The 27,086-nt window shown below is 38.9% G+C and overlaps 1 protein-coding gene across 1 annotated transcript in view; it reads left to right on the plus strand.

Moving 5' to 3' along the window:
- Positions 1-27,086, plus strand: part of IL1RAPL2 (interleukin 1 receptor accessory protein like 2) — a 549,721-nt gene that overhangs the window by 17,670 nt on the left and 504,965 nt on the right. The window contains 1 exon segment of the mRNA XM_057537682.1: positions 15,023-15,209. Coding sequence (XP_057393665.1) covers positions 15,023-15,209 — 187 coding nt within the window.

The following is a 27,086-nucleotide window of genomic DNA, read 5'->3' on the forward strand; positions in this document are numbered from 1 at the left end:
CTCCCTTGCCCCATTCACCCACCCACCCACCCACCCCTTCCACTCTTCCCAAGCCGTCCCCCTCCCCTCCCCCTCCCCCTCCCACTGAAAACGGATTTCCCATCAGGGTACATTTCTGAATTCAAAGGTTTTATAGCCAGATTCCCCTCCCACAGTGGAAGCAAGTTTTCTGCCTTGAAAAATTCACTTGACACCAAGGGCAGCCCGTTGGCCTTCGAAGTACTGGAGGTGTCCCCTGCTGGTGGGAATCAGAGTCCCTCCCGTCTCTTTGTGGTTCTTGAGGGCCCACTCCCTGGCCCCCCACGTCAGACCGCAGGCTAGAATCAGAGGGCCCCCAGCGGGGAGACCTCTGAGATGGAGCTCCTGCTGTGAACGGCGCTGCTGGTGGGGAGGACGTGGGTGGGGATGGTGTGGGTGCATCTGGGAAGGGGAATAAGGGGCGTGAGTGTGAGGATGGGAATGAGGCAGGGAGCTGGACAGGAGGGGGTTCCTGTGAGGCTGTGGACCCGGACTTTGCTATCCCAGATAAATAAAGCATGGGTGGGCCCACGGACCTGAGATCTCCCTCCCTCTGCCCACCAGAGGTGTAATTTTTCTGGTTCCCAACTCCGGGAAGCTGCATAAGGTCTCCGCGCAGCTCCTCTGCTCCCTCGGCAGCTTCTGACCCTTCCACACCCTTCTGTCTTCCTCCTCCTTCTGTGGCTCCAGAAGCGGCTGCAGTAGGAGCAGTGGCCCCTGCCTCCTCTTCCTCCTCACCTGCTCTTTCTGCCCCGGTCCCACTGGCAGTGGCCAGGCCTCGTCCCTTTGCAACTAGCTCCTGGAGAGAAGTGAGCAGATCTGACACCTGTTCTGGGGGCGGGGGGGGGGGGGCGTAGCGGCGAACGGGATTGGGGGTGGGGTTGGGCACGGGACTGGGGGCGGGCCGGGGGACGGGCCAGGGACCAAGTCAGAGTAACATGGGACTGTTCCAGCTTCCAGAAACAGTGGGGGGTGGGAGGGGTGCGTGAGGAAGATTCCTGCCCCCCCCCAGGACATAAGAGAACCCCCTACACTGTTGAAAGTCTTTGAAGGTCGGAAGAAGCAGGAGTGGTTAGAAAAGATTCAGAACCAAGAACGTGAAGCGCTTGTAATCAAGTACAAAAAGTCTCAAACACCCCCCCCCCACCACCATAATGGTTTGTCCCACTCAGGGGGCCCTCCCCTCCTAGAGATGGAATGTTCTAGAACAGGAAACAGCCCCAACCTCTCAGTAGCCTCTGGCGCCCCCCTCGCTAGGAAGGTTCTGTAGGTCCTGTTCTAGACACAGCCAGATTCTGATACTTGGTCAGGAAACTTTCTTTAAAGGGCCATATAGTAATTATTTGAGACTTTGTAAGCAAAGGACCTCTGTCCCGACTACTTGTAGCACAAAAGCAATCATAAGCAATACTCGAAGAAGTAGCTATGTTCCAGCAAATGTTTATTTATAGAAACAGACAACTGGTAGGATTTGGCCTGTAGTTGGCCAACTCCTGATCTAGATTCATATTTCCTGTGTGTCCCATAGATATCCCAAATCAAATGTTCATAAGTCAACCTTTTCCCCAAGAAATGATTTTCCTCCTGTATCCCTGTGTTGTTCATAGAAATCTCAAAATCACCAAGACTACCTCCCTTTAATAACAATCAAATCAGTCACCAAGTCTTATTGCTAATACCTGAGGAACTTTTTTTGACATCCATTCCCATTTAGGGAATGCCCCTGTTGCTTTTTAATTTATCTCCCTGACTTTAATCTCTTTCTAATTCCTAATATCCTCCTAACCTTTCCTATGATCACGTTACTTTCAAGCTTAAAAATATTTGATGGCTTCATGTGACAAATTACTTGGCTTGATGTTAGGGTCTCATCTCAGGCTAGCTCTCTCTATTTTCTTCTCACCCATTATTTATGTACCCAAGGGACTAGCCATGCAGAGACACTCGTGGGTTTTAATTTATTTTTCCATCTGAAAAATCAGACATTCATTATTTGTTATATGAGCATTATGTTCTGTTCTATGAACTAGTTTGAAAAAGACAACATTTATTCTTTAAGGGTTTATGTCAGATAGTGACAGAGAAAAAAAATGATAAATCAGGCATTAAAGTATTGCATAAGAAGGTGGTTAAGTACCAGAGGTATAAATCCCACTGTTTTAGCTCTCTTTAAAAATGTTATCATGTGTCTTCTTTCCATTTCAATTTTTGTATTTTAATTATCAGACCTTAGTGGGAAGGGTTCATGTTTTCCCTTGTTCTCGAGGGACTTCTGCAGAAAGAGCATTCAAAACATAATGTAGAAATTGGAATGGTGAAGAAAGGGGAGATACTGGAGTCAGGGAGACCCATTAGAGGGATGCCACAGTAATTCAAAATGTAAACTAAGGGCAGTGGAATTTGGGACGGAGTGGTGCATGTACACAGCTTTTTGCTAGGTAGAATTCATGGGAATGCCAGACAGGGGCAGGGATGAGAGAATGAGTAAGGTAATTCCCAGGTTTCTACTATAGGGAACTACGTAGATAGTGATTCTGTATACTTATATGGAGAATGAAGGAGAAACTGTTTGGGGTGGGTTCACCTTTAAACATACGGAGACTGTGGCACATACCAGTTGAGATACCCTATAGGCAGTTAGATGTTTGAGTCTAGACCTTCGGAGAGACATCAGGGCTGGAGATGTAGTATTGAGAAGTGGAAGTAGGATTTGAAGCAGTGGTTAAAATCACCCAGGGAGAGGATATAGAACAAGAAAAACAGAGTGCCTAGGACAGATCCCTAGCTTTCCTCCCTTGACCTCTTCCTTTCTGGCACTGTCCACTCTCATCGACAGTTTTATAGCTTACCTGCTTACTTCTTTGCTGTCCCTTCTTCTAGCCTCAGAACATCTTTTGCTCTACCTTTTTTATTCCTTCTATAACACTTTAAATGTGAACTTCAGCTTGTGATCACTTGTCTCTGTATGCTACCATCCTTCCACTTCTGCTTATAAACACTTTTAGGAAGTTAAAAATAAATAATTTCTTTTGGCCAAAGGATTGGAGGAGGGAGAAAATGAAGACAGCAAATCCTGTTAAGATCCTACTTTAGTAGTACAGGCAAGACACGATTAGGGCTTGAACTGTGGCAGGACCTAGGTGAAAGATCAGATAAGGAGAGAATTTTGAAACAGAATTAGTGAAACTTGTTAGCCAATTGTATAAGGGAAATAAGTACGGAGAGGTGGAGTGGAGATGACTTTGAGGCATCTGACTTGAGCAACTAGGTAGTGTGGTTAGTGATGCCTCTAATCATGATAGATAATACAGGAGGAATAACAGACTGTAGGGAAGAGGTACTAAGTTCAGTTTGGGACTGATAAGTGCCTTCATGACAGTAATATGAAATCATAGTTAGATGGATGTACTAGGCTGGATCTTAAGAGAGAGGATAGAACTAGAGAAAAATATTATACATTTGGATGTCTTCAGTACTTAGTTTGTAGTTGGAATCTAGCGCTTGAACAAAATTTCTGGAGATGAAGTTTGGAGGGAGAGAAGACAAACACAAATAAGCAAGCAAACAAAACAGAGGAAGGAAACCTGAGGCCTAGGGGAAGATGGCTAACATTTTGGAGATAGCCCAGGGAAGAAAAGCCAGCAGTAGAGTTATAAGGAGTGGTCAGAGAAGTAGACAATCCTAAGTGAGAGATATCTTAGAAGTAACGAGAGGTTTAGAAAGTTGAAGGAGAGTTACAAGTTTCAAACAATGCATGGAGGTAAGATAGGCTGAGGGTGAGCAAGAGGTCATTAGACTTGGCTAGTAAGATGTCCTTGAGTCTAATGATAGAAATTCAAAAGAATTATGGGGCAGAAACCAAATGTTAGTGGGTCATAGAGTGAAGTTAGAGCAGCATGCAGAAATTTTGAATGTTGACCAGTCTTTTAAGACCTCTGACAGTGACAGTTATGGTGGGTAGGCAGGGATCAGAGAATAGATCATGGAGGCATAGGGAATGACAGCTTAGTTGCTAAGACAACTAACTTATATAATTGTCAACACAAAGATAGAGAGAATATTCTGGCTTCTGTATGAGGAGGAAGATAACCACGTTTAAAGGAAACTCAGTGCTTTTGAAGTATTTGCAATGTAACTTGGACGATAAAGCAAAACTTGTGAATATTATAAGAATAATTATAAAACTACTTTTTGACATATACAAAAATATCAGTGTAATCTAAATAGGAAGCAGTGAAGAAGTAAGAAATACAGTTGACCTTTGAACAACATGGGTTGGAACTGCATGGGTCCACATATGTGCCAGTTTTTTTCAATAGTAAATACTACAGTATTACACAATCCACAGTTGGTTGAGTCATGGATGCAGAACCACAGATGAAGGAACCATGTATATGGAGGGCCAACTATAAGTTATATGTGGATTTATGATTGCACAGAACATTGACACCCCTAACCTCCTCACTGTTCAACTGTAGTTATAGAGTCAGTGAAAAATTGTCTTCAACCAAACAATAAATCAGGGGTCACTCGTAACATGTGGGTTATGATAGTGGCAGGGAATCTTTTGAATTTCCCTTGATTATTCCCTTACCTTTACCCACATGTCAGTCAGTCACTAGCAACAACAGATTTTTAACTAGCTACCCACACCCCTAGGTGGCAGATGGCAATTGCTTTCCTTGAGAATGGTGACGAACTTGCCACTGGAAAGATCCAAAATTCTCAGTTATCTATGAGTGGGTTATTTTACACACACACACACACACACACACACACACACACACACACACAGACAATATTTTTCTTGAGTAGGTATCTGACTTAACTACTCCACCCCCAGATAAATTATAGTTTGTTTTGAATTCAGGGTGAATGACATTTTGATAACAAAATTTTATCTTGAGCCAGTAGTTTTTAGAATATATATAATTTCTATTGTAACCTGGTCCATTGGCTACTCTTTCTTTAAACAACAAAACAGAACATCTAGATTTACTTTACAGTTTGGCTTGGGAGTCAGTGGATAATGTATTAATTATACAGTGGTGATGATGTAAGAGGGGGTTACTTTCTATGGAGCACTTACCACATGTCAGGTACTATGCTAAGAGCTTTAAATTAGCTCATTGTTGAGAGACAATTCCCTATGGATCTCTTGCATTTCTGCATGACTTATGCACAGAGGCACTGTCCCTTGTCCCAGATTATCTTTTCAGGGATGTATGTATAGAGAACAGTCTTAAAAGGTAGAAATTGCACCTCCCACCAGAGCAAATGACGGTTTTGCTTGCAGCCTTGGAAAATATAGATAGTATCTCCCTCTGGAGCAAAAGGCAGGCATGCCTGTGTCCCATTATTAAGGACTTGTGCCTCCTAAGCTTGGGATTCCTGTCCTGTAATTCAGCCTACTGCTTGTGCTGGTGTCATCTGGCCCTCTTTGTATTGCCTTGTGGGAACTGGGTTTGGAGAAGCAAAACAAATGCTGATATTCTGGCTATTTCTATTGCTGTGAATAATTAACTGTCCATTGTTTCTGACCCAAGAGTCTCTTGTCTTCTACCAACACCCATGAAAATTGGAAGTATGGTAAAAATCTCAGACCTACCTGGTTTTTAACACTTGTGTAACAAAACAACCCTATTAGGATAACTTTTATTATTCACATTTTACATGTACAAAAATGAAGCTCAGTGACCTGTCCAAAGATCCATGGTTAGAGCATGATAGAGTAGAGATTTGAAACGAAGCCTCTCTGACTGTAGTGGCCATGTTCCCAGGCAGTGAGAATTCTCAAGTCCAGTTCAGTTCAAGTCCCTGGGTTGACCTTTTTTCGGACTGCATCATGAACCATTAGGAAATTATGTTTGAATAGTCCTGGGTTGTAGATTATCAATGTCATTCCAAAGGCTGAGTGTTCATTTCAGCAGGGGAGAAGAAGTTAATAAAGTATTCCCTGTTCATACCTCCAATGAATCCTTGTTTGTTTATTAACTGTGTTTCTGCCTAATGGAACAAATGTACATAAATTCAAACCTATTATTTTGACATTATTATAGACTAGAGATATCACCCATGAAAGATAACATTCTTTATTAAAACACAAACACAAAAAGCCCTGAACTCTTCACAACTATAAATAAGACTATTTGCTTATAGACTGAAAAGTAGAAAAGTGAAATTTTCAAAAGATCTTGTATTCCCTCAACTTATTATAGCACAGATATTTTTTGTTATTGTGTTGTTTACATCTGCTTTTTTAATATCCCCAAGCAGCATGGCACATAGAAGTTTCTCAAAAATGTCATTTGAATGCATCTAAAACGTTGTGGCTCTTCATAAAATGATAATATTAAGAAATTGGTCAGAGCTTTGGCCCTCTTGGTCTTTTCTTGAAAAAAGACTTTATTTTTCAGAGAAGTTTTAGGTTCATGATAAAATTGAGAGGAAGATACAGAGATTTCCCATATACCTCCTGCCCACATACATGCATACACCATTATCAACATCTCTCATCAGAGTAGAACATTTGTTACAATTGATTAACCTACATTGACACATCATTATCACCCAAAGTCCATAGTTTTCATTGTGGTTCACTCTTGGCATTGTACATTCTATGGGATTGGACAAATGTATAGTGGCATGTATCTACCGTTATAGTATCATGAAGAGTATTTTCACTACCCTAAAAATCCTGAGTACCACACCTATTCATACCTCCCCCCAAATCTTGGCAACCACCGATCTTTTATTGTCTCCATAGATTTGCCTTTTCTACGAGGTCACATAGTTGGAATCCTGCAGTTTGTAGCCTTTTTAGAGTGCCTTTTTTTTTCTTTCTTAGTAGCATGTATTTAAGGTTCCTCCATATCTTTCCTGGCCTGATAGCTCATTTCTTTTTAGCACTAAATAATATGCCATTGTCTTAGATGTACCACAGTTTATCCATTCACCTAACTGAAAGACATCTTGGTTGCTTCTAAGTTTTGGTAATTATGAACAAAGCTGCTATAAATGTCTATGTGCAAGTTTTTGTGTGGACATAATTTCTTTAATCCTTTGGATGGATACCAAAGAACATGAATACTAAATCATATGGTAAAAGTATGTTTCGTTTTATAAGACACTGTCAAACTATCTTGCAAAGTGGCTGTACCATTTTGCCTTCCCACCATTAATGAATGAGTGTTCCTGTTGATCTGCATCCTCACCAGCATTTGGTGATGTCACTTGTTCTGGATTTTGGCCATTCTGGTAGGTGTGCAATAGTATCTCATTGTTGCTTTAATTTGCATTTCCCTGATGACATATGATGTACATCTTTCCAAATGCTTATTTGCCATCTGTGTACCTTCTTTGGAGAGGTGTCTGTTAAGGTCTTCGGCTCATTTTTATGTCGGGTTATTTTCTTATTGTTAAGTTTTAAGAATTCTTTGTATATTTGGGATAACTTTATTAGATGTGTCTTCTGCAAATATTTTCTCCCAGTCTGTGGCTTGTTTTCTAATTCTTTTGATACTGTTTTTGGTAGAGCAGAAGTTTTTCATTTTTTTTTTTTTTTTTTTTTTTTAAAGGAAGGATTTATTTATTTATTTATTTATTTATGGCTGTGTTGGGTCTTCGTTTCTTCGCGAGGGCTTTCTCTAGTTGTGGCGAGCGGGGGCCACTCTTCATCGCGGTGCGCGGGCCTCTCACTGTCGCGGCCTCTCCTGTTGTGGAGCACGGGCTCCAGACGCGCAGGCTCAGTAGTTGTGGCTCACGGGCCCATTTGCTCCGCGGCATGTGGGATCTTCCCAGACCAGGGCTCGAACCCATGTCTGCTGCATTGGCAGGCAGATTCTCAACCACTGCGCCACCAGGGAAGCCCAAGTTTTTCATTTTAATGAAGTTCAGCTTATCAATTATTTCTTTCATGGATCATGCCTTTGGTGTTGTAATTAAAAAAAAAATCATTGCCATATCCAATGTCATCTAGGTTTTCTTCTATGTTGTCTTCTAGGAGTTTTATAGTTTTGCATTTTACATTTAGGTCTGTGACCCATGCTGAGTTACTTTTAGTGATGCGTGTAAGGATCCGTGTCTAGATACATTTTTTTTTGCATGTGGCTGTGCAGTTGTTCCAGTACCATTTGTTGCAAAGAATGTCTTTTCTCCATTGTATTGCCTTTGCTTCTTTGTCAAAGATCATTTGAGGGCTTCCCTGGTGGTTCAGTGGTTAAGAATCCTCCTGCCAATGCAGGGGACACGGGTTCGAGCCCTGGTCCGGGAAGATCCCACATGCTGCAGAGCAACTAAACCCATGTGCCACAACTACTGAGCCTGAGCTCTAGAGCCCATGAGCCACAACTACTGAAGCCCATGAGCCTAGGGCCCATGCTCCGCAACAAGAGAAGCCACCGCAATGAGAAGCCCGCGCACCACAAGGAAGAGTAGCCCCTGCTTGCTGCAACTAGAGAAAGCCCCCGTTCAGCAAAGAAGGCCCAACACAGCCAAAAATAAAATAAATAAAATAAATAAATTTTAAAAAATGAAGGCAAAGGAAAGATTTCTCAGATAAAAAAAAAAAAAGATCAGTTGACTATATTTATGTGGATTTATTTCCAGGCTCAACGTTCTATTCCATTGATCTATTTGTCTATTATTTTGCCATTATCACAATGCCTTAATTACTATAGCTTGATAGTAGACCTTGAAGTCAGGTAGTGTCAGTCCTCCAGCTTTGTTCTTCTCAGTGTTGTGGTTATCATCATCTAGATCTTGTAAATATTTTGTTAGATATATATCTATGTGTTTCATTTAGGGTTTTCCAAAATATAAATGGTATTGTGATTTTAATTTCAAATTTAAAACTTGTTCATTGCTGACATATAGGAAAGCAATTGACTTTTGTGTATTAACCTTATATCCTGCAACCTTGTTATAAATGCTTATTAGTTCCAGGCATTTTTTTTTTTTTTTGGTCCATTCTTTCAGATTTTCGACATAGAAAATCATGTAATCTGTGAATTTTCTTGTCTACTGCATTAACTAGGACTTCCAGTATAATGCTGAAAAGGAGTGGTGAGAGAGGACATACTGCTTTATTCCTGGTCATTGTCGGAAAGCTTCTACTTTCTCACCCTAAGTATGTTAGCTGTAGGGTTTTTTGTAGATATTCTTTATCAAGTTGAGGAATTTCCCCTCTAGTAATAGTTTACTGAGAGTTTTTATTATGAATGGGTTTTGGATTTTGTCAAATGCTTTTTCTGTGTCTACTGATCTGATCATGTGATTTTTTCTACTTTAGCTTGTTGATATGATGGATTACATTAATTGCTTTTTGAATGTCGAACCAGGATAAATCTCACTTGGTTGTGGTGTATAATTCTTTTCATACATTACTGGATTTGATTTGCTAACATTTTGTTGAGGATTTTGCATCTATGTTCATGAGAAATATTGGTCTGCAGTTTTCTTTTAATGTCTTTGGTTTTGGTATTAGGGTAATGATGGCCTCATAGAATGAGTTAGAAAGTATTCCTTCTGCTTCTATCTTCTGAAAGAGATTATAAAGAATTGATATAATTTCTTTCTTAAATATTTGATAGAATTTACCAGTGAATCTATCTGGGCCTGGTGCTTTCTGTTTTGGAAGGTTATTAATTATCTATTCAATTACTTTAATAGCTATGTGTCTATTCATATTGTCTGATTCTTCTTTTATGAGTTTTGGCAGATTCTGCCTTTCAAAAAATTGGTCCATTTCATCTAGGTTATCAAATTTGTGGGTATAGAGCTGTTCACAGTATTCCTATGTTATCCTTTTAGTATTCATGGGATTTGTATATCCCCTCTTTTATTTCTGATATTAGTAATTTATATCCTCCCCCTTTTTTCCTCCTCTTGGTCTTTTAAAGTATTAACATTGCATGTTTGCAGTTATATGTACTTATTTCTGCACTCATCTGAAAGTCTCCTTTTCCACACAAATATGTTTTTCAGTAAAATCTTCTTATTTTATAATGATTCTCAAGAAATGGAATTCAACAAAGGACCTAATATCCTGTTTGTTTATTCATTTGTTTCCCTTCCCTGAATTTGGTATAATATCAGTTCATAGTTCTTTTGGTTTGAGGACAATATCATCCAGTAATGGTAGATTGATTAATTGATAGTTATGCATAGTGGTCAATTCACATTTCAAAAATATCAGAAAACAAACTTTGTTTTAGTTTACTAACTATTAGATAGTTCTGTGATTTTCAAGGAAAGTATTTTGAAATGAGGATAAGACAGTTGAAGGAACTATTTAGAAAAGTTTCAACTATATCCTGAGGCATTTTTTTCTGGGCTTCTGCTTTTAGATATGAAAGAGTTCCCTAATTTATTTAGTTTATTTTCAGTAGGTTAGCCCTGGTGATACAACAAATGCACTTAAACTCAAATTTTGAAGTACAACTTTAGATTTTATAATATTAGCATGTTTTATAAATGGGAATTGGAAAGGGGCATCTGTATTTCTCATGTATGTTTTAAATCCTAGGTTTTACTTTTCCCCTTAGGGAACCCAAGATGATCAACATTTTCCCTTAGAAATATTTCTGCAAAAAAGTGTATAAATTATGACCTAAAGTAGCTAACATTAAACCTTTGGAATAGAAAGCAAGGTTTATTTACAAATTTGAAAATTCTGTGCTGTGCATTTTAATAACAGTGTTCTTGAAGTGTTATCTTTACACATCTGCATTTCTTTTGGTGAGCATCCCCAAGTTGGTGTGGATAGCCATGAGTTACTTCAGCTGATAGCATCAAGTTCTGAGAGTGGCCAGGGGCTAACAGCCAGAACCTTGGTTCTAAGCCACTGACCAGCTATATGATCTTGACTAAGTTATTTATCCTCTCTGTGTCTCTGTTTTACTCCTATACAAAATGTAGATGATACTTACCCTGCACCTTTTCCTGGATTATTGCCAGAATTAAGTAAGATAGGAGATATGGAAATACTTGAAAGATTACAAATGTATACAATTGTAAGGCATTGCTGCAACATCACTGTGAAGGCCCTTTGCTCATGTTGAACCTGAATGTGCTCCTTGTCCTCCTCAGGATGTGAAAGGAGGACAGAAAAAAAAAAAGTACAATTCCCATTCTTGCACACTCGTCAGTCTGCCTCCTCAAACTTGCACAGCTCTAATTGTACCTAATGAAAGAAAAGTAACATTTTTAGGTCCCAGTTGCAGGAAACATTTTAAATAGAACTGGCCTGCGGCATTTTTCAAAGTAAAATCTATATAATGCAAGACTGTTAGCAGGAACTGTGCCAGGGATGGATTAAACAACTGATAAAAATCAACCTGAGTGTCAGACTGTCAGGCATCCTTGATCACACCTCCCCCAAGTCAGCAATGGAAACAACAGGACTCACACCAGGCCTTGTTTTGAGTTCCGGAGAACTTGCTCGTCATCAAGGACTTCATACTAGGGCTTGCTCGTGGGCTAACAAGCAGTATGTCAGCAGCCTTTTACATGGTAAAGACCAGAGCAAGAGTGAATTCATGCAGAGCCCTGGTCAAGATTGTTTGTGGGTAAGGGTGAGAGAATATTTCCTCCTTCAACCTATCAACCATTCCCAGGGTGGGTTCCCTTCCCTCATCCTCATCCCAAGTTAATGAAGGTGCTGCTGGCATGACCTACATAGTGTATACTTTGGGCAGTTTGGAGAGGGAACATGAAACCTTGCCTAGGGGTCTGGGCTTTATTATAGAAGGTGTTTGTCTAAGAAACTTGCAAAAGTCTTAGTGGAACTCTTACTAACAATTCGACCTCCAAAGTTCTGGCCTTTGCCTAATAGCTGGTATTCACAGTACTTGGTAGTTCCTTCTTGCCTTAGTTGCTTTCTCTTGATTAACTTCTTTTTGTGCCTAGGTCAGTATATCTTTTTGATCCTTTCAGACCTTCATGGTGCACTGGTACTAGGCCTGTTGCCTAACTGACCTCTTCTAGACTCTTTTCTCTCAAGTAGCACCCCAGGCCAGTGGCATATCTTAACCCATCGCTGCCAATGTGTTGTTTTTATTATACTGGTGATTGTTCACAATTACTACATCACATATAAATTATGATTATTAATTTATCAACAATATATGTACAAACTAATACAAGCGGTAATAACAATTCTAATGACAGTCTATTAAATATTTACTATGGGCCAGATGCTGTGTTATATGTTTTATATTTGCTTAATAGTTATAGCAGCCTGGAGAGGTCAGATATTATAACCATTCCAACTGAAAACAGTAAACTTATTTTTGCTTAAGTTTGTATAATAAAAATAACTTCTTCCTCCAAACTCCAGTGGAGCCACCGTAAAGGATTTCTTATCCTCATTTTTCAGCTGAGGAATCTGAGACTGTGAGATGTTACATAACTTGCCCAAGGACACAGAGCTAGTTGAACCTAGTGGATCTTAGTTCAAAGCTAGTGCTTTGTTATGAAACCACTATATTATATTGGTCCCTTACTTAGTCTACCCTATTTTCTCCTCAGGACTAAATAGATTTGGGATAGTAAGCTCCTTTCAGGGAACTGGACATTCTGTCTAATACTTCTATTGTTGAGACTGCTGGTCAACAGCTCTCTCTCCCTGGGTTTGTAACACAAAAATGGGAAGATATTTAAAAAGTAAGTCTCTTTCACCTGTATGGATGGACACCATGGAACAGATATGATCAAAGTCTGTGACATTAAGAACTGTTCATAATATTTTACATACTTAGCAGAGGTGATTTTCTTTCTTCTTCGTTAAAAACTTTTTAAAAACTGTGACCATTTATCTTCCTTCCATCCCCTATACATACCCTAGTCCTTCTTGTCTCCCAGATATAGTCATTATATTTTTTTCTTTGCTGGTATGCTGATGCACCAAATTTGGCTAATCCTTACCCTGGTGGTACAAGAATACATGCAGAATTATCCTGAGTCATATTTAAACAGGTAATGTGATATCTGACCAGCCACATACTTACATGAATCTGTAGAATGGGGATGGGGTGGTTAGTACCATATGGGGTTTATGCAAAAGTAGAGCAGAGAGGACGTGTCTCTTGAATACATACCTTTTGATGCCCACACATTTAATCAACTAACATTTACTAAGCACTTACTATCAACTTACATTCCAGGAATAGAGTGATGAACAAGAGCAACAAATTCTTTGCTCACACTTAACAAAAAGCACATGATAGAAAATCAAAGAGAAGAGCAAGTATAAACAACCATGGCTCAAATAGACTTAGTATATTCAAGAAACAGAGTAAATACGATTGCGACTGCACCCTAATGAGTGAAGGACAGAATGTTACAATAGGCCACATCATTTAGGGTGTTAAAGAAAGCAAGGAGACATGGGCATGTGTAACACTGAAGTATTGAAAATGGAGTCAAGAGGAGCCAAATTGATTGAACCAAATTTTACCTTATTGTCTGAGACTTAAAAACATTTCTGGTGGCTTTAGCTTCATGGCTCTTAAAGAAGCTGTCAAACATTTCTTAATAGAATTAAATGTTCTTACATTTGATCTCTAGTGGGCATATATTATACCCTTTCTAAGAACCTTCATTGAGGAAGAGAGAAAAGCAATAGCTCACAATCTACATTGTATAATGGGGTTACATCTGAACATCAGAATGGAAGTGCATCTTCAGATGACACAGGCATCGCATAGTCAGGAGTACTTGCCAGCAATTAACTTCACTAGAAATCCAAGTAGCAGTCATTTTGATTAACTTAGTTTGTAAACTCAATGGGCAGCAGCCATCTTCACTCCTGTGTTTTGTATGGTGTCTGGCATATTGTGAAATTTCAATGAATACTAAGAAGTACAAACAGTAACAGTCATTTGAGGCCATCTTAAAATTATTGGTTGGCATGCTAATCCCATTTATCAGGATTGTTATTACTTAATTGTAAAAATACTCGGTTTTGAATTATCCCTGGCACTTTGTGTTTTTTAACAGCAGGTATCCCTTGATGTTTAGGACACATATTCTGAAATGTCTCACCAAGAGATTTACAGTTGACCTTCTTTTAAGTCTTACCAGGCTGCTTCTGGTCTCTTCCTAATACTTTCCAGATTTCTTTTGTGTGTTTGATACCTTCTGGAGTCTAGGCAGAGTAGGGTAGGGAAATGTCATGAGATATACATAGGGAAATGAAGGCAGAATTCAATTTCATAAATACCCTTCTATTATGGGTTAGCCCATTAATGTCCAATTTCTAAAGCAGCTTTATGGTAAAATTCAATGTTGAAATTCCTTTATAATTCTAGTTTTGATGGATAAAATTAATCCACTCTGCTAGGATTTGTTCTTTGTAGGAACCCAAATTTGACCCCTGACATACCTCAGTAAACACCTTAAAAAGCTATGTGAGTTAATGGGTATCTTCTGTATGTTGATCTGTTTTTATTTTTAATTTTTATTTTATATTGGAGTATAGTTAATTAACAATGATGTGCTAGTTACAGGTGTACAACAAAGTGATTCAGTTATACCCATACAAGTTGTTGATCTGTTTTTTGGTATGTATCCTATAAAAGAAAATGTTGGCTTAGAAACCAATGGCAAAATTAACAATCCTTGGAATACCTGTTAAGGGACTGGCCATAAGGGCAAACCAGAAATGGCTATAGCCCTAGTTATAGACTTTCTCATAAGGTTTTGCTATCAGATTGTCAACATAGCAATGTTTACCACTGGGAAAGAAGTCTGACTATTTTACATTTCAGAAGATGGGTACAGCTGCTCTATGTAGCTATCTCATGGCCAGAGATGTCCACATTAGCATTTTGTTCCATATATCCCTGTCAGTTGAAGTAGAAATTTTTTCTGTGTTGTTTCCATGTTGTTTCTGATTTCTAGGCAAGGTCCTAAATGGAAAAGTCAATATTCTTGAAATATACAGAGTAAAAACATAGGTGTAAGCACCCAATAAAGCCATTTTGCTATTTCTCTATTCCTACAGAAACTCGACATATTGCATGAAGGTGTCAATGTCCTTGACTGTTGCAGAGAATGAATCAGGTCTGTGCTACAATAGCAGGATCCGCTATTTGGAAAAATCTGAAGTCACTAAAAGAAAGGAGATATCCTGCCCAGACATGGATGACTTTAAAAAGTCCGATCAGGAGCCTGATGTTGTGTGGTACAAGGTAACTCAGAATGATGTCTAATGCATTTTTTTACCCTAAGTCAATAGCTGGCTTGGGGAGATAAAAAGGGAGAGATTTTATTTTGAGTTTTTGGTATTAGATGTTTCACTGAGAAGAATCAGCAGATCCACAGCTAAATAATTCAGATCTATGATTCCTATATATTACTGATTTTCATGTACTTCCATCAGCAGGTGTCAGAAGCAATCCCAGCTTCTCCAAAGACTAAAAATAAGGAAAATATCCCTTTACCCCAACTCATGAGAGCAAATGAGAAGAAGAGTGAAGACTGAAATAACACATGAAAGAAAGTATTTGAGGGACATAGAAATATTATTTACTGTTAGGAACAAAGGCCCATCTTTACAAGTAATGGTGCTTACAAAAAATAACAACGATTATCATGGTCTATATTGTGAGAACCACTGCAGTCAGTGCAGAGGAGAGAAATGGGCCCAGTGCAGGATGTGTGAACACTGGAAATAACGTGTTTATCTGGAAATAAACCACACTCAAAGGTTGTACAGATGAGAGTTGAATGAAGGAACTGTTTACAGAGGTGTGGTTAGGGTTAAGGGAACCAAAAAGGGAAGAAGCTGTAAATTACCGCTCCTAAGTCTAGGGTGGCAAGGGGAAGGAACTGTATCTCTGGAAACTGGCAAGAGTGGAGCAGGCCTGTCAAGAGCTGTGGCCTTAGAGGAGCATATTAACTGTGGAAAACAGAGAGGGAGTGGATAGGACGGAAACCCTAACCCCTCTTAACTCCCGCCTTCTGGTTTCTTGCTAGCGTCTTCCCTCACACCATGCGAGTTCAAACAGAATTCAGAGAGCAAAACCAGGGGGTAGAATCAATAGTCTTCAGCTTCTCTGGGCACAGAGTAGGTCAGACAAGGGCAGAGCATGGATCTAGGACAAGAAGCAGAGAAATAAACATAGAACCTTTCAACTATGATATTCTGGCTGCGAGCCTGGGGCGCTGTGGTTCTAAAAGAGGACTGAGCACCCTCTGCCACCTCTGAGCCACACTGGTTGGCCCACGGTGACCATATATGACCATATATGGTGGCCAGAGGTGACCAAGGAGGTTTTCTGCACAGGTAGTGTGCACATTATTGCAACCAAACACACATAAAAGGTAGGACAGGTGGTTTCTGTAGTATCTGACAGACCCTCAGTTTCCAGGAAAGCCTAACCCCTAGCTCCTACAGTTGTCAGGTGCTTTTACATTTGGAAGTTCCTCTATCTTCATACCTGGGAGAACTCGAAAAGAGACAGCAAGAGCATGTCCTGAACTAGAACCTCAAGTCTCTTTGTGAAGTGTCATCCTCCTTTTTTTTTCTTAATATTCTGACAGATAAAAAGGAACATGATGTTCATTATGCATAAATATAGAATATCCATACTTAGTGGGACCCTTCATGCCATCATCAGCCTTGTTAGTATTTCTTTTTTTTTTTTTTTTTCAATTTTTTTTTTTCTTCCAGCCATGCTGTACGGCATGTGGGATCTTAGTTCCCTGACCGGGGATCAAACCCACACCCCCTTCAGTGGAGGTACTTAACCACTCGACCACCAGGGAAGTCCTAGCCTTGTTAGTATTTCTTAGTCACTTACTATGTGCCATTAGCTGTGCTAAGCTTGGTCTCTATGTTATCTCACTTAAGTCTCAGTGCAACTCTGTGTGGTGGGTGCTATTATCATCATTTAACAGAGGAAAAAACTTGAGTCTTACAGGAATATAGAGACTTGTCCAAAGCTACTCAGCTAACAAAGCCTCATTTTATATTCAAGGCAGTGTGGTTCCAGAGTCCATTTTCTTAATCACTACCCTCTCCTGCAATAGGCCTGGAGCTAAACCCAGCCTCGATCTCAGGCACTTCTTTAAGATGAGTAAAAAGGTTTTATTTCAATTTTATAGTTCAGGAAGGGAGGTTGACTAGCTCAAGGGTTAGCAACTACGAGTAAAATCCAGGTCATCAGCTTTCTCTTACAGTGTTCATTCTATCTCATCTTTTTGTCTTTTCACTAAAATCTTTCTTCCCCTTTCTTCACATCTCTATACATCACCATAGTCATTGTATACCAAAGCAGTTTATTCCTTGGAAAAATCTAACCCTCACTCTTTCTTAGAAATGGACCAATGATGGTGAAACAAAGGGCTTTTCCAGCTCTGCCTGGATAATAACATTTAATATTTGTATAACATTTTATAATTGATAAATAATTAGCATAATGATAAGTAATATTTATTAAGTACTTACTATATGCCAGACTCTATTTTAAGTGCTTTAGATGGATTAACTCAATTTCTAGTTTCTCAATCTCAATCTCTACTGTCTTATGTAGGTATTATTATTATCCCCATTTTACAAAAGACGTGACTGGAGACTCAGACAAGTTAAGTGACTCAACAAATGTCACACAGCTGTTTGTGACTTGCAGTTTGGCTCCTGGGTCTTTCCACTTAGCCATTACACTATACAAATGGATCAGGATTAGAAATTAAAACCAAAAGTTAAAGAGTCTCTGAAGCTCCCAACTGCATTGTTAACCCCACTTTTCACACAGGGTTTTAAGTAAATCCTTGAAAAAATGTATTGACGTATTGGGAAAACGTTTCCTTTTTAGCCAATACTTCGATAATCTGCCTTGCTTGCCCTGTAGTCTGTGCATTTCCTATCAGACTGAACATGAAGTGATTTTGCTCTGGCTACAGCAATGAAAAGAGGAGGACACATTTGTCCAGAGTTAATTCTGGTGCATATCCAAAGTTAGAAATGTACAATGTATTATCTCCAGTGTTTTTTTTTTTTTTAAACAGTCAATTGCCTTTTTTTTTTAATTTTATTTATTTTATTTATTTTATTTATTTATTTATTTATTTATTTTTGGCTGTGCTGGGTCTTCGGTTCGTACGAGGGCTTTCTCTAGTTGCGGCAAGTGGGGGCCACTCTTCATCGCGGTGCGGGGACCGCTCTTCATCGCGGTGCGCGGGCCTTTCACTATTGCGGCCCCTCCCGTTGCGGGGCACAGGCTCCAGACGCGCAGGCTCAGCAGCTGTGGCTCACGGGCCCAACTGCTCCGTGGCATGTGGGATCTTCCCAGACCAGGGCTCGAACCCGTGTCTCCTGCATTAGCAGGCAGATTCTCAACCACTGCGCCACCAGGGAAGCCCATCTCCAGTGTTTTAACAGTGAAAAGTATGTGTTGCATGATCCTTTTCCCAGTCTTCTTTTCAAATATATGTAATCTTTAAACTTGTTTCTTTTCCAACCATCCTGTTATGGCAGGCCTTTGAGTACTATTCTTCCATGCCTGCAGGTAATCACAGCTGAATAGGAAGGTAGAGGTGGCTCATATGGCACTGGGGCGTGTTCATAAAGATGAATGAGTAAGCCTATCCTGGTTGTCCTTGGAATGTAAGAGATATGCATAAGGGGGCTGTAACTCCTCTATCTGAACTCTATTAGTTAGCAAAAGGAAGTGAGGAGAGGGGCTACACTTTCAGCTCTTCCTCCTGACGCTATGTATGGGGCTTAAACATTAGAACAGAATATACAATTATGTCAATGCTTTTGGAAACATTTTTGAAATGAGAGATAAAGATTATTTTCTTTATTGAACTAAGAACATGAGAACAACCTCATTATTCACTGAGAATACTTGACACAAGAGTGTAGAGTCCCTTTATCCCATTTCTAAACAAAAGAATTCCCTAACCTTAATAGGACATTAGCAATGAAAATACAAATACGTTCCTTGGGGTAAAACACATATCTATGTCATTAGTTACCTCAGCTGATAAAAGGCTGATGTTAATGAGGTCAAGGCTTCCAGTTTGAATCCTCCTTTTTCTTGCCACAATTATCTTAATTTCAGATGTTTGCCATTGGTTATAATGGGGTGGTTGAGGGCATTATGGATGGGTCAGTGCAAATTCATTCATTCAGTTAGTATATATATACTGGGTGCCTACTATGTGCATGTTGATTATATATATCTAATTCATTTTTTTTAATAGGGTATTTTGAGAAGCACAATCTGCTCCTCTTTTTTTTTTAATTAAAATTAACTTTATTTATTTTTGGCTGTGTTGGGTCTTCGTTTCTGTGCGAGGGCTTTCTCTAGTTGCGGCAAGCGGGGGCCACTCTTCATTGCGGTGCGTGGGCCTCTCACTATCACGGCCTCTCTTGTTGCAGAGCACAGGCTCCAGACGCGCAGGCTCAGTAGTTGTGGCTCATGGGCTTAGTTGCTCCGCGGCATGTGGGATCTTCCCGGACCAGGGCTCGAACCCGTGTCCCCTGCAGTGGCAGGCAGATTCTCAACCACTGCGCCACCAGGGAAGTCCCTCTAATTCATTTTTAATAGCTGTATCATAGTTCATAGGCTAGATATAACCTTGCTTTATTCAACCATTTTTCAGATGGATATTCAATTTTTTCTAGTTTTTAAAAAATAATCACAGTATTATAGTAAACATCCTTGTAAACATACTTATATCCTTACATCCATGGCATACAAGATAGGAATGATCTCTGTCAGTACTATTATTCAGTACTGTTTTGGAGGTTCTAGCTGATGCCATAAGAAAATTAAATGAAATACGCTATACAAACATTGGAAAAGAAGAGACAATATAATCTTATTTTTCAGATTGTATGATTGTATACCAAGAAAACCCAAGAGATTAAACAACAACAAAAAATGGAACTAATGAGATAACTTGATAAGGTAGCTTAATAAAAATATACAAACTATTTAATAATTTTTATTTTTGCCAGTAATAATCAGTTAGATATGTAAAGGAAAAAATGAAATTATCCCATTTACAACAATGAAAAACTGAAAAACACTTTGGAATACATTTAACAAAGATGGGAGGAGACCTATATAAAAATATAATTTTGTTGAAGGACATAAAATATAGTCTAAATTAATGGAGAGACAGAACATATTTCTGCATTGGAAGATCTCATAGAAAAAAAGATCAGTTATTCCCAATATTATATAAATAAGTAATCCAATTTGCTAACATATGAATTTTTAAAAATTAGACAACATGATAAACATTATACCATTCATATGGATGAATGAATATATCAGCTTTGCAAATGAAATTTTGGAAAAAAAACATTAATGAGAGGGGACTTAGTCTGATACTGAACTTACTGCAAAACAGTAGCAATTAAAATAGTAAGTTTAAGAAAGCATAAATAGATCAGTTAAATAGAATAGAGAATCTAGAAACAGATAAAGTATGTATATATGAGAATTTAGTATATGATAACATTTCATTTTAATGGGTGTGGAGGGAGGATAACAGCTTATTAAAAATGATGTGCACATAATTGACAATTCACTTGCAAAAAAATAGATATCTGACTCATACCATGTTTAAGATAATTCCAGATGGATTGTGAGGAGTTAATTTCATCTCCTAAATAATAGTCTAGGAATGACCATTTCTAAATGCTGTCACTCATTACAATGAGATAAACTTCCAAAGTTAAGAGCTTTACAGTTATTTATCTTGCTAAACATTCTGACAATTGTCTTTCTTGTTTTTAAGTGCTAAGTTGGGTAGTATGGAGTTTTTTTTTTAATTTAATTTTTATTTTATATTTGAGTATAGTTGATTTACAATGTTGTGTTAGTTTCAGGTGTACAGCAAAGTGATTCAGTTATACAGATACATATATCTATTCTTTTTCAGATTCTTTTCCCACAAAGGTTATTATAGAATATTGAATAGAGTTCCCTGTGCTATACAATAGGTCCTTGTTGATTATCTATTTTATATATAGTAGTGTGTATATGTTAATCCCAAACTCCTAATTTATGCCTCCCCCCACCTTTCCCTTTTGGTAACCATGAGTTTGTTTTCGATGTCTGTGAGTCTGTTTCCACTTTGTAAATATGCTCATTTGAGTTTCTGCTGAAAAATCAGTTGTTAACCTTATGGGCATTCCCTTGTATGTTATTTGTTGCTTTTCCCTTGTTGCTTTTAATATTTTCTCTTTGTCTTTAAGTTTTGTCAATTTGATTAAAATGTGTCTTGGCATGTTCCTCCTTGGGTTTATCCTGTATCGGACTCTCTGTGCTTCCTGGACTTGAATGTTTCCTTACCCATGTTAAGGAAGTTTTCGGCTACTATCTCTTCAAATGTTTTCTCAGGCAGGTTCTCTCTCTTCTCCTTCTGGGACCCCTATAATGTGAATGTTGGTGCGTTTGAAGTTATTCCAGAAGTCTCTTAGACTGTCCTCATTTCTTTCCACTCTTTTTTCTTTATTCTGTTTTGTGACAATTATTTCCACCAGTCTGTCTTCCAGCTCACTTATTCCTTCTTCTGCCTCATTTATTCTGCTATTGATTCCTTCTAGTGTATTTTTCATTTCAGTTATTGTATTGTTCATCTATGTTCTTTAAATCTTCTGGTTCTTTGTTAAACATTTCTTGTATCTTCTCAGTCTGTTCCTCCATTCTTTTTCTGAGATCTTGGATCATCTTTGCTATCATTATTCTGAATTCCTTTTCAGGCAGATTGCCTATCTCCACTTCACTTAGTTGTTCTTCTGGGCTTTTATCTTGTTCCTGCATCTGGAACATATTTCTCTGCCATCCCATTTTGTCTAACTTTCTGTATTTGTGGTCTCTGTTCTGCAGGCTGCAGGATTGTAGTTCTTCCTGCTTCTGGTGTCTGCCCCCTGGTGGGTGAGGTTGGTCCAAGGTTTTGTGCAGGCTTCCTGGTGGGAAGGACTGGTGCCTGCCCACTGGTGGGTGGTGCTGGGTCTTGTCCCTCTGATGGGCAGGGCTGTGTCAAGGGGGGTGTCTAGAGATGGCTGTGGGTTCAGGACAACTTTAGGCAACCTGTCTGTTGATGGGTGGGTCTGTGTTCCCACGCTGTTGGTTGTTTGGCCTGAGGTGTCCCAGCACTGGAGCCTTCAGGCTGTTGGGTGGGGCCAGGTCTCAGTGCCAAAATGGTGACCACCAGGGGAGCTCACTCTGAGGAAAATTGCATGGCGTCTCTGCCACCAGTGTCCTTGCCCCTGCAGTGGGCCACAGCCGACCCTCGCCTCCCCAGGAGAGCCTCCAAGACCCACAGGTAGGTCTGGCCCAGGCTTCTATGGAGTCACTGTTTTGCCCAGGGTCCCAGTGCACATGAAACCTTGTGTGTGCCCTCGAAGAGTGGAGTCTCTGTTTCCCTCCATCCTGTGGATCTCCTGAACACAAGCCCACTGGTCTTCAAAGCCAAATGCTCTGGGGGCTCCTCCTCCTGATGCCAGACCCCCAGGCTGGGGAACCTGACATGGGGTTCAGAACTCTCACTCCTATGGGTGAACATCTGTGATATAATTATTTTCCAGTTTGTGGGTCACCCACTCGGTGGTTATAGGATTTGATTATATCATGTAAGTGCCCCTCCTACCGTCCTGTGGCTTCTTATTTGTCTTTGGATGTAGAATATCTTTTTTGGTAGGTTCCAGTCTTTTTTGTCAATGATTGTTCAGCAATAAATTGTGATTTTGGTGTTTTCATGAGAGGAGGTGAGCTCAAGTCTTTCAAATCCGCCATCTTGTCTCTCAGAAAATCCTGACAATTTTCTTAAAGAGGGAAAAAGAAGGTCATTGAAGACCTTGTAATACCACAGCCCAAATGACCAACACATTTTGGCTAAAAAATGGTTTGGCAAAATGCTTGGGGTTTTTGAATCCCTTTTGAAACTGTAATGATATTAATATGTGCCTTATTTTGTAACCATAAAATTACATTCCATCCTGAAAATCTTAATCTATTTAACTAGAATTTTCAAAGATACTTTTATCCAGAAGGAATGAGCTAGGAATCCCACGAAGGCTTCAATTTTGTGTGCCCTAAAACCACAGTCAGTGACACAAGATTTAAGACCCGTTTATCCTTGTTTTTATTTTTAGGTATGGCATTAGAAATGGGACAATGGTTATTTATTATTTGCAAATTATAAAGAAGATGGGTTGCTATTTGAGGAATGGGTATTTAATATGTGTAAGAAGCACTGGTCTTTGAGTCTGGGCACCTGGATTCTGGTCACCATTACACCATTAATGTGGATGAGTAATTGGATGACACTGGGCCTCTATTTTCCCACATATAAAATAGGTATAACAATGTGTGCCATATATATCAGACATGTTATAAACATCTAATGACTAAAGTCCTTGATATTTGCTGCTACTATAGAAAGGAAAAAGTTACATAGGAAGCTAGAAGCAAAGTTACCTAGGACATCTCAAACTCCAATTGGGAATTTAAGATTGAGGGTTTTTTAAGTCCTGTTATTCTGTATAATCTACAAACATAAAATACATCCTTTGTACTTGTATAATTTGATGTGTTTTGGCAAATATATACACCACAAACAAGATACAGAACATTTTCATCATTCCAATTTTCTCCATGTCCTTTTGTATTCAGTCCCTTCCTCCCAGCCCCAGTCCTTGCTAAAAAGATATCTGTTTTCTATTCCTATGGTTTTGTATTTTCCAGAATGTCATATAAATGGAATAATATGATATGTAGCCTTTTGTGCCTGTCTTTGCTCACTTAGCATAATGCATTTGAGATTTGTCAATGTTGTGATATATATCAATAGTTCATTCCTTTTATTGCTGAATAATAGTCCAATATTCCACTGTAGAGATGTACCACTGTTTAACCATTCACCCATTGATGACCATTTGCTGCTGGGTTTTGGTGATTAGGAATAAAGATCTTATAAGGTTGAGTTTTGACTGCCCAATTTCTGGATTTATCAAAATGATATGTTTTTGTCAACTTCTATAATTTTTGATGTGTTTGTTTTTCTCAAATTTAACAGGAGTTTGCTATTGATCTTTCCTAAATTGTTATAAGAATCCAGACTTTAAAGGGTCTTCCTGTGTATCCTTAATGGCATTAATGACATTCGAGGGATAAAAACAGATCAAAGTAAATTAAAGCCTTTTAAGCAATGTCTCTTTTTATAATCTGACTACCTTCTATATATCCATTAAAATGATCTTTTAGAAATGCACATCTGATCATAGTGTGCCACTATTTAAAGCACTCCAGTGATTCTATAAAAACTTTTAGTTAGTAGTTCCTTTTTGTTGAGTATTTACAGGGCCTGACTGTGCCACACATGTTCATTAATTAAATAATTCAATTCTTAGAACAGTCTTATGAGATAGGTTATATAGTGACAGAGCTGAGATTTGAAACCTGACAATGTGCAAATATCTTAGAATGGAATTTAAGGCTTTTAGTATCTGGCCTCAGCCTACTCATTGCCACACTCTCAAGAGAGCAAAACTATTCATATTTTTTTGTCCACTCCATGGTTTTTCACATCTGAGTTCTACACATGTTATTCCCTCTCTCCTGTATGTCCTGCTTGCCTGCCTAACTTTTATATATCATTCAAAACTCAGCTCATTTGCTTATAGTAACCTACCTGTACACCAAACCTCTCTGTCTTACCTAGTCTGGTATGATCTAGTCTGGTAATCCTGGATGAGCCAGCATTAGAATGACTTCAAATATTTCTTCTGTTCCTTTCTCACTTTCTTCTCCTTCTGGTATTCCCATTACATTTATGTTACATCTTTTGTACTCCTCTCACAGTTCTTGGACATTCTGTTCAATTTTTTTTCATTCTTTTTCCTCTTTGTTTTTTAGTTTGGGAGGTTTCTATTGGTATACCTTCAAGCTCACTAATTCTTTCCTCGGCCATGTCCAGTCTATGAATGTGCCTATCAAAGACATTCTTTATTTCTGTTACAGTGTTTTGATTTCTAGCATTTCCCTTTTGATTCTAAGAGTTTCCATCTCTCTTCTGTTCTTACATATTGTCCACTATTTCTATTAGTGTCATTAACATATTAATCATACTTATTTTAAATTCCCAGACTAGTAATTCCAAAATTTCTGCCCTATCTTAGTCTGGTTCTGATGCTTCCTCTTTCTCTTTGAACAGTGTGGTTTTTTCTGTCTTTTAGTATGCCTTGTAAATATTTTTAAAAATCCAGACGTGATGTACTTGGTAAAAGGAACTGAAGTAAATAGGCCTTTACTGTGAGGTTTTTTTAATGTTTATCTGGCTAAGAGTTAGGCTGTTTTTACTACTTGCTGTAGGTGTTAGAAGCTAAAAGTCTCTCTGGTGTCCTTATTTTTTACTTCCCTGTTATCCTTCTATTTTTCTAGAGACATATTCTTAAATAAGGTCGGTGTTGTGTATTTCTTTCAACTGTAATATCGTGTTATTATACAGGAGCCCTATTGATGTACTGGTAAGGTGTTGGGCAAGGGAAAGCATTCTATAATCCTGTGATTAGATTCAGTCTTTTAGTGAGCCTAGTCCCTGGCCTGTGACCATCATATGTGCTTCTCGGCTTCCTGTAAGACAGGAAAGATAGAGAGGACTGGAGCTGGCTATTTCTTCCCCCACTTCAAAGGCTAGAGGAGGCTGGGGTTGTATATATCCTGTACCCCACGTCCTTTATGGGCAGGCTCTTTGGGTATATTTCAAAATGGTTTACTTTCCCCATCCTTTGCCAGAAGCAGGATTTTTCTCTGATCTTCAGCCGGAGAAGAACCTGGTGGGACTCGTGGAGGTAAAACTTACAAAAGTGTGGGCCACCCTCCAAGACTGGGCCCTCAGGGATTTTTTATTTCTCAAGCTAGTTCACACTTAGTTTCCAGAAATTAGTCAATTATCCTTTAAGTGTTCCTACCAGTTGGCTCCTGAGGCTACTTCTGCTCCCAGTAAACTGTGATTCTCTGTATCTACCTGTCTCTCCAGTTTCTGGGACAGTGGCTTTTACTGTGACTTCAATTACCTGATGGAAATAAAAGAAGTTATTGAGTTTCAGTTTATTCAGCTTTTTTCTTGTTGTTAGGATGGTAGTAACAACTTCCAAGTCCTTTATGTGTCAGATAAGAAACAGTAAATCAACCCCTTCATTTGAATCTTTTGGATTGTTTCCAGACTCCTATAGAAATATGAGTCACATTAACTCCTAATAGTTATTAACATATCAAGATAGTTGTGTATGTAATTTGAAAGCTGGATACTGAGGGTAATGACAATAATAGAATAATAGTTAATATTTATTGAGTGGTTTTAGCATGTGGTGCTCTATATTACAGAGGATTTATATGTATTACCTCACTTAATCCTAATAATTACCCCTATTTGGTATATATTATGATTATCACCAACTTTTTAAAAATAGGTGAAGCAACTGAGGCTTAGATTGGTTAAGTAGCATGCTCAAGAACATATGACTTGGGATTTCATCCCAAGTATTTGAATGTGGGATTTGTACTCAACCACTGTGGGGGTACCAAATTCAACATTAGGACTGTGAAGATAGAAAGTTAGAGGAAAAGCACTAGGGAGGGGAAGGACTCCCTGCAGTGGGTTATCCTAGGCATTTGGAGTGGAAGTACAAGATTGATACCCAATTCACAATTGTGCTCCTATCTCTTCCATCTTTAAAGTGAAGAAAGTTCAGGTTTCCTACAAATTGTTAGACAGAGCCTAGATGCTCTGTGGAATAGTCCAGTCTCCAGGGGAAAGGAGAGAAGTTTGGTGTGAGGGAATGTGTGTTAGGTATTTGAAGAGGACCAGAGGTTATGTGATTGCCTTATGGTTGCACAGCTGCTTTGTGTCTGAACTTCAGAATCAGAATAAATATTAAATGAATCTTCCTCGTGTTCTTGCTGTGAGAAATGAGTCATGTGCTCTGAATAGCACTGAAGTAACCATGACTAACAAATCAAACTGATTGAAATACACCTGTGGTTGTGATGATGCTATCTCAGAAGTAGACTGTGAATGTAGTGGTGAATATTTCAGGG

This window comes from Balaenoptera acutorostrata, chromosome X (assembly GCF_949987535.1).
Source record: "Balaenoptera acutorostrata chromosome X, mBalAcu1.1, whole genome shotgun sequence".
NCBI classification, from domain to species: Eukaryota; Metazoa; Chordata; class Mammalia; order Artiodactyla; family Balaenopteridae; genus Balaenoptera; species Balaenoptera acutorostrata.